At 47.3% G+C, this 15,255-nt stretch overlaps 1 protein-coding gene across 1 annotated transcript; it reads right to left on the bottom strand.

Moving 5' to 3' along the window:
* Positions 1-4,324: 4,324 nt before the first annotated feature.
* Positions 4,325-13,521, bottom strand: LOC124681517. Its single transcript, XM_047216428.1, has 4 exons — positions 13,355-13,521; positions 13,232-13,276; positions 4,798-5,208; positions 4,325-4,717 (listed from the first exon to the last, which is right to left on the bottom strand). The coding sequence occupies exons 1-4, from the start codon at positions 13,448-13,450 to the stop codon at positions 4,604-4,606; spliced, it is 666 nt and encodes a 221-aa protein (XP_047072384.1). The 5' UTR covers positions 13,451-13,521; the 3' UTR covers positions 4,325-4,603.
* Positions 13,522-15,255: the final 1,734 nt, after the last annotated feature.

Here is a 15,255-nt window from a genome sequence, read left to right as displayed (position 1 = left end):
GGCTAGGCCTTCGTGGCGTTGCTCACAGGAGACCTGGGTGAAGCCTTCGTGGCTTTCGTTTGGCTTTCGTAGCAACCACACTCCTCCAAACGTAGGCGTACCTTCTTGCAAAGGAAGGAAACTACGGGAATCAACTCTGTGTCTCTGCGTGCTCCATTCTCGGTTACCTCTATCCTATTATATCTCCTATATATTGCGTAGATATATCTTTCTTAGTTGTTAACCTTGTCATATAGGTAAATTACATAGTTGCATATCTAGAGAATTTACCTTTCTGTCAAGGCTAAATTGAAAAAGAACTAAAAATTGGTTAGCACGTATTCACCCCCCCCCCCTCTAGGTGCGGCATACGATCCTTTCAACGGGGTTGCCGGCGATTCTATTGGGCTCCAAAATTGGCCGGCACCGTTTGGGGCGCGCCGGTGCGAGCCCATTTTCGCTGCCGGCCCCCAAAATGCTATCGGAGCCGCTATCGGGGCCGCCGGTGCAGATGCTATTAGGAGAGAATAGCCATTGCATGCACACTGTGGGCTCAACCCACGTGCCAACAACACCACACGACCATGACATGCATCAGGCATGCAGGGGAAAGTGACTTTACCTCTCACCATCGGCCGGGAGGGACCACGCCATGTGAGGCTCTTAGACACAACGCAAAATTCAGGAGGGACTACGTGACGAGGGATTACCTCGGCAATGTCTACGTATTGTAGACTAGGGTTTCGGGAGAGAGCGACGATGGAGATTCCGGGGTCGAGATTAGGCACACGACGTACCCAGCTTCGGGTCCCCTCGGTGGAGGATCCCTACGTGCTGCTAGCAATCCAGTATATGATCAGAGATGTGTTTACAGGGTGCCGCCATAGGCGGAGCTATGTTGTCTATATTCTGTCTATCTGTTGACCTCCTTCTTTCGGGTGCCCTGGCTAGCTTTATATATGCAACCAGCCTAGGGTTTTACAAGAGTCCTAGTCGACTACTTCTTCGGGTTGCCTTGTTGGGCCTTCTCCATATTGGGTCTCCTCCATATTGGGCCGAGCCAGGTATACTAATAATGGGTACCCGAAGGGTATGCCCATGTCACTACGTGATGCAAGGAATAAGAGCATCTCCAGCGGCGCGACGCAAACGGACGCTGAGCGACCGTTTTCGTCCGCCGTGACCGGAAATGCGTCTGGCACCTCCTCCAGCGGGGCGACGCAAAGTGACCAGGCCGTCCGTGGAGACGCTAACCTGACCCAAATACGCGCCTCGGATGCGTCTCCGCGGACGTCCAGAAAGTGTCCGCTCGCGTCTGATGGACGTTTCGTCGGGCCCGCCTGGCAGCGACTCTGGTCGATGCATATTCTCAAACGCGTCAGTGACTGCGCCGCTGCGTCGCTTCGGTAGCCTGCGCCACGTTAATGGCGATGCCTCGGCTGCCGAGCGGCCGCAGCCCACCTCCGCCAACCATGTTAATGGCGACGCCACGCGTCCCGCGGCCACTGCATGCCTCCGGCCTATATAAAGGGGGCGCGCGTTCTTCTTCCGCCACAAAGCTCGACCGTAGCGCCGCCTAGGTGTTCCTGCGACGCATCCAGGCCCGCGAGGAAGTCCATGGCCGGTCCTGGTGGACGGCGAGGCGGTCGAGGCCGTGGCCCTGGGCGCCCCCGGGGCCGGGGAAGGGGCCGCCGTGGTGGAGCAGCAACGGCCCCACGCTCGTCGTTGCCTGCGCCCTCCTCGTCTTCGCAGGACGACCGCTGCTTCGAGTTCCTCCTCCGCATCAACGACGACCCACTCGGCATCAAGCGGCTCCCAGACAACTTCGCCGAGTTCGTCGATGGCGTCGAGCCGGCGCATTTGCAGCTACGGGAGGCCAGCTGCAACTTCTGCCGCTGGCCAGTGGAGGTCCTATTCCACGGGCAGGGCAAGATGTACCTGCACACGGGGTGGGACAAGTTCGCCCGTGACCTCGCGCTCGAGCCCAGCTGCCAGCTCACCTTCCTCTACGAGGGGGACGGCGAGATGATCGTCAAGGTGTTCGACGACACATCCTGCCGCAGGCACTATCACACCGGCGAATCCGGCTCGGACACCGATAGTTAGAACGTAGAGTGTTCTTTGCTTGCAGCGAATCTGGCTACGGGCCAGACGAAGCCAGTAGTCGAGGTTTCTGGATGTTCTTCCTCGGTAGAACCAACAAGGGCACCGTCTCCTCCCGCTGGATTTTCCAGTTTGGGTGATTGGGTGTGCCCTCGAATGTTCTTTCTTGGCGGCGAACATACGGAAATCAACACAACTGGTTTCTTTTTTTAAAATGTTATATTTGTGTCAACCATGGTTCAAACTATGTGTTAGTTTGTGTAAACCATGTTCCAAACTATGTGTTAGTTTGTGTAAAATCATGTTTCAATATGTAATATTTGGAACTATGTTTAAATGGAGAAGATGAAAATAAAACAAGAAAAAAATAAATGCATCGCCCGCTGGAGCAGCTCCTAGAAGCAAACGGACGCGTGGATAAAAACGGTCATTTTAACGTTTGCAGCGCGACGTAAACAAACGCTCGCGGACATTAAAATACATCGCGCCGCTGGAGATGCCCTAAGGAGTGATCAACAGCTCCGCTACGACCGATATTGGCACGCGCATCGGACGACCAACGCCTAGCGTTCGTCCGAACTCTTTATATCGATCAGTGCGTGCACCTGGACACTCTGATGAGCTACACTGATATGCATGCACATTTTAGCCACCAATTAGCCCTCCATGCACGCATGCACGTCCTTGCAAAATACTCCCAATTAATCAGATTAGTAATTAGTTTTCCGTTTCCTTAATCTAGCTTAGGTGCTCTTGCACACTCACGGGTGCTAGGGGCTGAACGTGCATGAGATCTCATTCGGTTCACACGTGACGGGTACAAGTTACAAAGAAGCCCTTTGACATCTCTCGCACTAAGAAACCTAGAATTTGAAGAAAGGCCCTCAAGATTTACAAAGAACACCTTGAGATAAAATCTGGAAAAGCAATCGGGTCCCTAGGCGCCTCCGCCACCTCTCGCCGGCGATCTCGAGACGTTGCCGTCGAGATACGATGCCAAGATGCTCAACAGCATACTTCCGGCGAAGCTCCTGATCCGCCGGCCACTCCTTCTCTGGGGACGGACCACTTGTCGGTGGAGAAGTGTTGAGCTCCGACGAACCGAGCGTTATAGGGCCTTCGTCTTGGAGGTTGAAGATGGGCCGCTTTGCCGGCCGAGGATCACGGCGTCACTAGAGGACACCGTGTGTTTCGCTCGAAGGAGCTCTTGTCCAGAAGCTCCGTAGCACCCTGCAGGCAGAAGTCAACGAGCAAGGGCCGCCAGTGCATCGCCGCCGCTCCTCTTCTGGCTACCATGGCAAGGAAGGAGAAGTTGCAGGCTAGCAACCACCAACCGCACGGCGCATCGACGGAGAGGACAGTATCCTCCATCTCGATCCAAAATCAGCACGCCACGCTCCTGCTCCTCCTCGCCACCAAGGCCGGCCAGGAGAGAAACAGTAGCATACCTTGCAGCTCCAAGAAGAATCCCCACCTCGCCTCCACGGTCGGCCTGGAGAGCTTCATCTTCACTGCTGACGAGGGATGGAGAAGAACCTGCCGCTGCAGATTTATTGAAGAAGACGGCGTCGCTTCCCGCCGCACCTCCCTCCTACCACCGGAGCAGAGATAGCGCCAGCAACAACCCTAGCCTGGCCGGGATCCGGCGGCGAGGATCCAGGCCACCGCCTCCTCTACGGGACATCTGCCCACACGGTGGCAAACAACCACAAACAACTAGAAAACCTACTCCAGCCAGCTATTACGGCGGAGTCGGCCCGGTCAAAGGAGGGGGAAGAACAAGGCTAGTGTGGAGGCTTGAGAGGTAGGGAGGGGGGGAAATCGTGCCGTGTATGTTTCCAGTTGAACATGCATGTTGGATGGGTCGATTGAATTGCTGGCTTCATGTAAAAATCGGAGCATAACTTGCATTTGTACGCCACTTTAATTCTACATGTATGCATGAATGTATATTTTGCCACGTATAGAATCCTGTCGAACACCAGCCCTCTGCTAAAAACAAGCACCTGTTTCTCTATGGATGTAGTTGTTTCTCTATGGATGTAGTTACCAACACCCATGCTTTTCCAGCTAGGATAAGTAGGTAGCTTTCATCTTGTGGCAGTCGATAAAACTGCTTGTTGCCTGTAATAAGCTTTACTTTCCAGTTTTATTTTCTTTGAAATTGAACTCTGCAAGAGGAAAATCGGGGGAGACCGCTTATTTAACAGAAAACAAGACTCCTAGTAGTACAGATATTCCAAAAAAAAAAACTGCTGAATATAACATCATCTTGCATACTAACATTTCTCAACTGTGGGAGGTGAAAATAATATACAATGTCAAACAGTAACTGAATTTCAAACAACGGAAAGAAATATAATTCCCAGGGTGACCATACAGCCTACTTCCTGAGTCTCGGGCGTCTCAGGCTCAAGGCACCATGGCACCCAATTTATCAACTGGCGTCGGTGACTTTACTACACCTCTGACATGTGTTTGAGCCTCCTCAAACGACAATGGTGACAGCAACCCAAACTCCTTAGTGAGTCGAAGTCGCTCCAGGCTCCTCGATCACCAACGCCTTAGTCCCAGGTGCCTCAAACTCTTCAATTGGCCTTGCAGGCTCCAGAAGAGGCACCGCATGACCACATACCTGCACACGATCGCATGAAAGCAGACTCAATAAGTAACAACATCACAGGAAGTATCATTTTAGAGTGCCAAAGCGCATACCGAACAGGTAATGGGTAGCAGATCAACATCTTGACTGCCACCCACTACTGCAAAAGAAGTCTTTTTGAGTGGAGGAGTCAACTCTTCCTCCCAGTGCTGAAATTTCGAGTTATATGCCAGGTCTGCTCTTTTGGCCACTGAGAGTTGTTTATCATTCATTATCAACATCATTTTCTTATCATCCAAGAACGAATCAAGCTTTCTCTCCAGCTGCTGCAGCTCCTTTTCAAACTCCATTTGAAATGCTTTCGTTGACTCGTCTTGTTGAGTTACCATCTCATCAACGTACTTTTTAGCATGAGATTTGACAGATGACACGTACCAATCCACAAATATAGTTGCTCCAAATGTCAAGAAAAGGCTAGTGACCACTTTTTTTCCACCACTACTCTTTGCCCATTTATTTGCTTCCTGAACAGGGAAAAGATGAAACAACTAAGAGACAACTCCAGAATAATACGAATAATTTTCCAATTTCAACTAACAATGGAAAATTGCAGTAACAATGGGGAACATGACAATCAGACATAGGCATACATAACCAACAACGAGAAATAATATGAGCACAGATCATTACTATCATGATTGGAAAAAAAAAATAGGCCATAGTAGTATACACATAAACTAACCAGAACTAAACTGAAAAGAATATTGATTGCAATATGATAATAACAGTAAATGGTTGCAGAGGAATACCGAACTGCTTGGCAGACCAAACATCAGTGTTAAAAAAGCAGCCAATTTAATTGGCCGTTTAATTGCTACTCGGCAGCGATTAATTGGCCGTTTAATTGCTACTCGGTGGGTGACAGATTAATTGTCAGGTTAATCAGCTGATTCGCCTATTAATCGTTCCTCACCCGCGACCAAAAGCAGTCACCGATAAACTCAACATAGTCGAAAGGCAGTAATTTTGAACAGCAAATGTACAAACATAAATTTGGCATAATCACAATTCCTATACAAAGTTTGGAAGAAGAGAAGCTCTATTTGAGACTTCTAAAAGTAGACCGAGAATCAAATTAAGGTTGGCAAAGCAAATATATGCAGGCTATACAATTACACACTACAGAACTTAAAAACACTTAAGGAGTCAAACCATCAGATGTGCAAAAATAAGGAAAAGTAATATTGAACAGCCATCCTTCAAAATAGATTTGAAAACCAGAGCACTCAAATGTCCCTGAGAAGTTTCTAGTCTGAGAAGTAATAACTAAAGTAATTTTCTTGGAATGCAAAGGGATGAGCAGTTTACACTTTCCATGAACTAAGTGACCAGATTATAATGATACATTAAGCCATTAACTGAACATGGGAGTCACAGCACCATCCTAAGTATATTCCATCCATAGGAATTCACTTTACTGGCTCGAACCAAAACAGGGCATAACTTCACCAAAATAGCAACGGGAAGGGGTAGAGAAACCAAATTACACGAAAGCAAAATTCTTCTAAAGAGTCCATGGACCAATCAAATAAGATCATAAGACGTTTTGGAATTCTAAAGCGGACAGATAATCACTTCCAGAAAATTATCACAATTATACACCTGCTTGCTAGTTGCATTACAACTTCCAGAAAACAAAGGGAACATACACACACAGAGAGAAGTATGGAACATGTAGTACACTCATCAACTAACCGCACCTGTGCGAATATTTTTATAATACACCAGACATTATTAAAAAATCAAGGAAACAAACAAAAACAATATTGATATTGTTTTCACTCTACAGACGTGCTAATCAAGAGGCTTCACAGTGCGACTGATCGACGCAAGTAGACATCAGGAAACGTGGAGAAAACCACGCGCCTAATTCAAGTGCCGCATGCAGCTCACATAGCATCTGGAAAGAACCAATTGCTGCATATGCAAGCTACTCCAGAAGATACTGATTAGTACATGAGTTAGCTCGACCAACCACGAGCGTGTGCTGTACCAATCGTGTACCGTCGCACCGGCACATACCTGCGTCTCTCATTCACACTGATTAGGCAGCTGAAGCTGACACACTCGAAAGTGTATCACAAGCTAGCCTGTGACTAACGCTCCAGTGTGTATCAATCGCTACAAAACATGTGTGGTCTCTCTACCAGCTGCTTTGGCGCAAGTATATACGTGTAGATACTCGTAGTGCAGTGGATGCTTTCAACATTGCATGGTTACGTATCTGTCACATGCCACATTGGCGCCCACTGAGGTCGAGACATGTACGAGGAGGCATCGTGACAGTCGAATCAGGCCATGGTCGTCAGTCGTCTCCTACACCACTAGTTGTTGCTTGTGCTAACATGCATGCCGCCCAACCGCAAACAAGATGTGGGAAACCACATAGGCGAGTGGGACCCATATGTCAATGCCCTACGGCACGGTGGACCAATGGGATGCTCCCACTGTGACCGGCGGTGTGGTTGCACGGGAGTCATCAATGGGCAGCATCTCGCGGAAGGCCATTACTTCGTGATTAAGCTAAACGCTTCGGCCTACGTGGGACCCGCGCCTCACGTTGCACCAACCGAGCACCCAGGAGAAGGCACACGCCTGTGCAGGCCCACGTGGCGCTCACGCGTACCATCTCAATCTTTTCGCCCCACGGCTAAAGCAAAGCAAAAGTGCAAAACAACACGCTGATAATAGAATCCAACCATTTATAAAACAAAAAAAGCATGATGAAATGCAATAAATTTATATCATCTGAGGATAAATCAAGCCTGCTGTAACTACCATACATGGAATTGGTATGAATAAAACTGCATTGATAAATTAATTACCACACAGCAGGACAAGCAGGACAAGCAGAACAAAACGCACCATTACCCTACAAGAGTATGGTACTCAGCGAAAATATCAAAGAGTCATGTCCACACGATAACTTTGACTGATTTGTTTTTTCATTTATCATGTATACTCAAGTGGAAATATTAAAAAAGCCATTTCCTCAAGATAACTTTGATTGTGACAGTCAAAACACATTTCTTTTATCAATGGAATAATCAAGATTCCTGGACAAAGTTTGGAGGAAGGGAAGCTCTATTTGACATTTTGTAATTATATATGTTAGAGCTATGCTATCTACTAGCTCTCACCCATGACTCACTCTCTCCACTAAAGAGATGTGCTTGGCACACAACTCTGTTCTGATGTGCTTCAGACACACGTACACACGCAGGGCTTATACTACTAGAAAGCTTGTGCTTCACATGCACGTACACACATGGCTTCTACTAGTAGGAAGCTTTGTTAGATATATCAAGCGTACCAAGCTTGTACATGACCCTTTAAATTGTTGCCATGTGGCACAATCCAAACCCAACACCATATTTCTAGAATACTCTACAACCTCTAGATATTTCATACTATTAAATATCTCACTCTAGAACATTCCTAATTCTAGATTTCTCTCTACATGCACTGGATACTTCATGACTAAGCTAGCTCCTTCTACATGCCAACTACATTGACAAGATTACTCCTGACAATCTCCCCGTAATCTTGTCATATATATCAACTATATCCCCTAATCCAGATCACATGGACCATGCACTTCATCTTGTGACGGCCTCGCACCGCCTTGCGTCAAGCAACGACGTCACACCCTGCTTGTCAGCCTCACGCTGACTCCACATAAGATGGCATCACACCACCGATTCGGTTTCACACCGACCTTCCAAGTGCTAGTGGCATCACACCACAGTCTCGGCCTCACACCGACTCTTTCACTTGACAATGGCATCACACCAACGTCATTGGCTTCGCACCAACCATTCTAGTGACAACGGCATCACACCGTAGTGGTCGACCTCACACCGACGCCCTCTATGACGATGGTATCACACCACCGACTGTGCACACTCCGATTTTATCTTGTCGTGGATGACACCCTCATAGTGGCGATCCCCACGACATCTTGCTCCAGCATCACAATGCAACATTTGTTGGCTTCACAGTTCACACCAACTCTCTCCATGATGACAATGGCATCACACCACGCCGTTGGCATTGCCCCGATCCTCCTGAAGATGATAGCATCACACCACCATCTTGTCGCTGATGACGCCCTTGCAGCACCTTCACCATGCTGTCTTGCCAAAGTTTCAAGCCGCAGCATTTTGTTGGCTTCACACCAACTCTCCATAATGACAATGTCATCGCACCATCACTATCGGCACCTAGGGGTATCGCACCACCGGCGCCGCCGCCTCGCGACAACATTGCACTGTCGTATCCTTGCGGCAGTGTCACACTTTCATCTACTTCTAGTGGCATCGCACCACCAGCTGCTAGCGGAGTGACGCCGGGGAGCTCCACCTTGTGCCGTCGTACTCCACTTGGCATGGAGTCCGCCACCACGGCCTCCGATCTTGAGGCTCTGATACCAATTGTTAGAGATATGCTATCTACTAGCTCTTACCCATGACTCACTCTCTCCCCTAAAGAGATGTGCTTGGCACACAACTCTGTCTACATACCTTGGATACTTCATGACTAAGCTAGCTCCTTCTACTAGCCTACTACATTGACAAGATTACTCCTAACAGTATATATAATCAAATTGAGTTTGGCAAAGCAAAGCTATGCAGGATCATAGTTTGATAGCAAGCTTCACGGTTAAACACTAATGAATCTGGTTCAACATCGTAAAAGCAACTGTTAATGTAAAGGGAATTAGGTAAAAACCGAAAATTGCTTGGTTCATTCTCAGGAATGGACTTACATAGGTACCAGCATAACAGATCTTGGCTGCCGAATATGCACAAGTTGTCATGGCAGCTAGCTCAGCATTTGCCCCTCCCAGATATTCTATGTCTCGCATCTCATAGTCCAGGTCTAGCGTTGCGACCGAGGATATCTCACCGTAGGTTTCTGCCGTGATGGCATCGGAGGACCCACACACTCCAAGAGCTCCTCTATGAAGCACCCGGTGCCACGGAAGCTCACCGAGGAGGTCGAGATGGAAGGCAAGGGAAAGAGACGCTCCTATTAGAAAAGGCAGCTGAGAGAGAGAGAGTTGGTGCGGCTATGAAATCGCTAGGAGAGGGAACTGATTATAGATTTGTTTAGCGGTGTAATTTGATTGCATGGGACTGCATTACTGCCAAGTTGAACCAAACAAAACCTAAGAGCATCTCTAACAGAGCCCGTAAACCACGCTGGAACCGTATTTTTTCGGCCGATTTACGGGTTCGGGTCGAAAGTGGCGCAGAACAGAGACTGAACTCGTCGTTCGGCCCGAAAAACTTTTTCGGGGGCCCAAAAATTTTTAGACTCGACCCCTACTAATACAGACCAAAGGGTAGTTTACAGGCCGAAAACTGAACGGACTTCTCCAGCCCCGCCGTCCGTACAATCGCCTCCAGCCGCCGCCGATTTCTGGCTGCTTTGCTAAAATTGTGCGACGACGACCAAGCTCGTGGCTGCAGACGAGACGTGCGACGGACGTACACAGCAGGCTATAGCGCGGCGTGGTGGCGGACAGGCTGAGCAGCGCGGCTGCATACAGGCAGCCAAGAGCAGCAGCTAGCTGCATCACGCATGGCTGCTAGCACATACGCGCACGCGCACGACCAAGAGCGAGCAACAGCAATCAATCCAAGGCAATCAATTCAAAGCTAGCATCAATTTCATCTGGAGCAAAGCGGAGCGGCAACAGCAATCACGGCCGTCTCTGGCCGTGTCCGGCCAAGCCGGCCGGACCTATGTCTCATCGAGCCGTACGCGACTGTCCTCGTTCTGATCCCAAGCTCATGGCTGTAGCCGGGAGCGTGGCCGCCAGCCTGCGCGGGGAGATCTAGGCAGCGGCCGGACAGTTCTCATGAAGAAGATGATGATTTTTTGAATATTCCGTTTTTCGGTTTTAGTTTACGGGGTCTGTTCTGCGCCAGCCGTTTTGCGACCCGTAAACACGTTTTCGGAAGACTGAACTCGAGTTTTTCGGTTTGCACTTTTACGAGCTCTGCTAGAGATGCTCTAATGAACTTAGATCCACCGCTATCAGGTTATGTACAAATAACAGAACCAAACACATTAAGAATATAACACTGCTATGCAGCACCATTTTAACCATCAGATGTACAACAGGAGAGCAATATTAAAAATACCTCCTTTAAAATAAGATAAGATTTGAAGACTAATGTTCACTCGGGTGTGTCTTTAAGGGGCCGGTTGGAATGGGTGTAACATTAGTGTGCCCATCGATATTTGGTTCAACTTTGAGCTAAATACCGGTGACCACAATAATTTTATATCCATTCCGAGAAGCCCCTTAGAAGTTCTAGTTGTACGCAAGTGAACAAGGTGACTAGATTTCCACACCTTATATTCAGTCATTAACTTAACATGGAAATTGGAACATTATACTAAGTATATTCCATTTGTAGAAAACAACTTTAGTGCCATGAACCAAAAGAGAAGATAGCTTCGCAAAAATAGCAACAGGAAGAGATAGAAAATCAACATCACTCCATAAGGAATTTTCTACTGCTCACAAGAGCCGATGAACAATCAAACAAGATCATAAAACATATCGGAATGCTGAAGCCAAATAACATCCATATAATTATCACAGTTGTGCGACTGCTTGGTAGTTGTGTTACACCGTAATCAAAATGAAGGTAACATTTGATCATGCAACATGTGCACAAAAAGACACAGAAGTACACAAGTACATTGGAGTACCTGGTTGTGGGTCCATGGGTACAAATTACATTACATGTTAAAGATCAGGATAGCTTGGAGGGAAAATGGCTAACAAAGTTAGTCCTGTATAGTTTTTTTTTTCTTTCTTTTCTTTTTCTCTTGTAGCTCTGCTACCTCCTGTTTACTACCGTCTTCTCGATGGTTTTCTTCTAATATATAATGACGCATGCTTCGGCATGTGTTCGAGAAAAAAAAATGCCTAAAAAATTTAGATGAATGGCAAGGTGGCTCAATATCCTTAGGAGGAAGGAAAGATCTGACTATATCCTCCTTGAGCACCTTTACTATAAATCACATGTCCCTGTATAGATTCCAAAAAAAAAAACAGTTTTTGGGATGTTGCTGAAAAATGGGACAAGTTTTTCTGACAGAGGGGCTGCTCTACTAGAGAAGGAGGGGGTGTATCCTAAGCACCCATCTAATTGGTGCAACCGGTGTACCCAACTTAGGAAAGTACAGGCACAAAGTTGTATAAATTACGGAACTAGTCTAGGACAGAGATAGAACACATATCTAACACGCTACAAATTTCAATATCAAATTACATCCACATCTCAAGAATCTAAAAAGGCAAATCATGTTACAAATAGTACTTATTTCAAGTTGGACCACGAATTGAGCCCATTCCACTAGGAGAGCTAAAAAATTCATTTAAGTTTCTTATATGTTCTGAATTTTGATCTGAAACTTTGTGACATAAATGCTGCATATTATATCAAAATTCAGATCTGACTTTGGTTAATTTGGGACAATTCAATTGCTACTAAAGATAATATGATGAATAGGGCTGGCAAGGGCATATAACTTGTCTTTTTTATGATGAACAAGAAACAGATGATCATCTCTTTTTTGTATGCCATATGGAGCATTGTTGGTTTGACTAATGGTGCTCCTGATAGACCTGGAAGCTTTACACATTATTCCGTTTGGATTTCTAGATACATTAGTGGAAACACTAATTTCCATGTTTGTGTGAGTGGTTGCTTGTGCTGGGTTCTCTGAAAATTAAGAAACACTGCTTATTTTGAGAAAAAGTTGATCAAACCACCAGTTGAGATAATATGATCTGATAATATGATCTGCTTGTGCTTTTTTGAAATATTGGGCTGGTCTGCAAAAGGATGGAGAAGGACTGGTACTCTCTAGGAATTGTTGCGTCAACTTTCAACCCCAAATGCCAGCTTCACCTCATGTATGCTGCGCAGGAGATTTCTTCACACAGATGTGTGGTTGTATATAGTGAAGACTAGTCAGTTTCTATCTATTTCTGGGTGTGATGCAAGGACCATCTTGGTTGCCTATATGTGAGACGTTTCCTGTTTGTATGCAGATTTTAAGTAGCTGGATGGCGAATGTTTGGTTGCTGATCTGATGGGATTGCGGAACAGTCTGCTGCTTGGTGCAGTAGAGTTTTATGTCGTCTGCTAGCTTCCTGCATACTTTTTCGTTCTTTTTTTTTACTTCTGCTGGTGATGACCGAACGGTGGCTTCGAATGGCAAAACAAAAACAAAAAGTGCCGTGGAGGCCTTGCTTTTTACTGCACTAAAAGTTTCGAAAATCTGTCTACTAGCAGATATGGCTAAAGATTAACAACGGAAGAACAGATCAGGTCTGATCTACAAGGTGTGTCTAGTTTGCACCAGCAAGCCTAAAATATCTGGAGATTCAGTGGTGTTTTAACTCTAATGGCACGACATAACAAAGCCTAGTTTTTTACCAGGCGAAACGCAGATTACCTCCATATAATTAATAACTGGCGAGCCGGTCGAATGTCGCCGTACCTGAAGATATGTGTATCGAATGTACCGTGTTAGTTGGGTTAACTAATCTCGGGACAAGACAGTCAGTCTAGAGCTTACCAATAGGGTACTGCCTCGGCCGTCGCTGCGGAGTTTGCTGCCGCCGACGAAGAATCTGCCGCCGGTGCAGCAGATCCTGCGGAGCGCGCTCATCATGAATCAGCCGCCGGGAGAGTTCTTTTTGGGTGGAAGGGAACAGCCGCCGGGAGGGATGGTTTCCTGAAGTGCTCGCGTGTATGAGCAAAACCTAGCCTGGCGGGTCGCACGAGTCTTTTTACTTCGGAGGGTAGCTGGGCTTCTTTTTCTTTTTTTGAGGGGAGGGTAGCTGGGCTTCTTTTTCTTTTTTTGAGGGGAGGGTAGCTGGGCTTGTTGCCCATTCTCTGAGCATTGGATTTTTCTCTGGGGTTGCCTAATCCTGGCCATCGGTCCGGCAGGCACGGCCCAGGCCCGCACAGTGCCAGACATGGCCTGGCAAGGCTAGGCACAATTTTTTTCGTGCCGGACCAGTCAGGCCCGCGTGCCTCAGTCCGAGGAAAGCACAGTGCAAAAAGTATTCCTACCTGCCCGATACGGCCTGTTTCGTCCCGAGCATGATGGAGCTCTAGGCATTAGAGCATCTTCACAAATCACAATTCTAAAAAAAATATTTTTTTTTTTTGAGAAACACAGTACAAACGCAGACGCTCACATACACGTGCATACACTCACCCCTATGAACGCACACACGCACGCCCTACCCCTATGAGCATCTCCGGAAGACTGAGCCGGCGGATTGGATCTTGAAATTGACGAAGTCACCACAGGCGCCTCGCTGTCGACGGGAACGTCGCCTCCCACTGAATGAATATTCCGCCTTTATGAGACACACAGATGTCAAATCTGGGATTTGAACTCTGGTGGGGTACAACCACCCTCCTAACCACCCAACCTCAGGTTGGTTCTCAATTCTAAAAAAAATATTAAATCATCTTCACCGACGCCTCCTAAATACGTGTCTGGAAGGTACGCCGACAGTGTGTTATGGGACGAACCGGCAGCTGGTTTCTCCACTTGGTAAGGGCTGCCCCACACTGGCCCCCAATAGGACCTTTTTGATAGTAAAAAATTAAATCTTGCAAATGGAGATAGAAATTGAAGTTTTGCAAATAGAAATTCAAATGTTGGCCAACATCCGGCCACCAAATCATCGTCACCTCATAAATCAGGCTACCAAAAAACAACTTGGGCTTCATGGCGAAATGGATCAAAGAAACGGCGTGAGTGGTGGGGGCACCTCCATGACATTCGACTGGGCGTTGGTCACGGGCGGATGCTCCACGACCGGTGGTGTTGCCGATGCCTCCATGGCCGCCGATGATGCCGCCGTTTGGGCTACCATCACCTCCTTGTCTATCCGCTCGTGGTACATCGCATGCCACGCTCGCGCCAATGAATCCATGTTCGACATGTCCTCCATCAAGATCTTTGTTTCTTGCATCATCTTAGCCAATGCGATGTTGGATGCTTCATTCGTGTCCTTCATCACGCCCTAGCTTGGGCTTCAATCTTAGTGTAGTTATAGGAGTTCTTCCTCTCTTTGAATTGATCGTAGATGCACTCACTACAAGAAAAATTCTTATCTACAACGTCAAATTTTTGTCAGCTAATGGGTCTTTTTCGTCACATATGAGCCTAAGCCGACGATATGGGTTATGTGGTGCATACTTCGTCAGGTAAGGGATTTCTACGGATTTTTTGGTGCGTCGCGCTTGGGCGCTATTGTGGGTATACTTTATGGGTATTGCCAACGACATGATCTAGATCCGGCAAGTCCGGGTGGCCCACAGATGGTGGTGGTGGCTTATGCCCACCGGGTGGCCCAGTTGCTATTGATAGAAGGTGGATGAAGTCCAGCCCAGGAACAGGAGCCGGATCCCAACCGACCTATGCAAGTAGGCGGATCCATGGAGGCCCGTGAAGTA

Source organism: Lolium rigidum, unplaced genomic scaffold, assembly GCF_022539505.1.
Source record: "Lolium rigidum isolate FL_2022 unplaced genomic scaffold, APGP_CSIRO_Lrig_0.1 contig_45780_1, whole genome shotgun sequence".
Lineage (NCBI taxonomy): Eukaryota > Viridiplantae > Streptophyta > Magnoliopsida > Poales > Poaceae > Lolium > Lolium rigidum.
This window is presented reverse-complemented; position numbering and strand designations above follow the sequence as displayed.

Excerpts from the sequence above, each read along its gene's own strand:
- LOC124681517 (XM_047216428.1), bottom strand. The coding sequence starts at position 13,450 with ATGATGAGCGCGCTCCGCAGGATCTGCTGCACCGGCGGCAGATTCTTC. Across the intron at positions 13,277-13,354 it reads GCCGAGGCAGTACCCTATTG|GTACGGCGACATTCGACCGG; the intron begins GTAAGCTCTAGA and ends ACATATCTTCAG. Across the intron at positions 5,209-13,231 it reads CAGTTATTAATTATATGGAG|GAAGCAAATAAATGGGCAAA; the intron begins GTAATCTGCGTT and ends TTCCCTGTTCAG.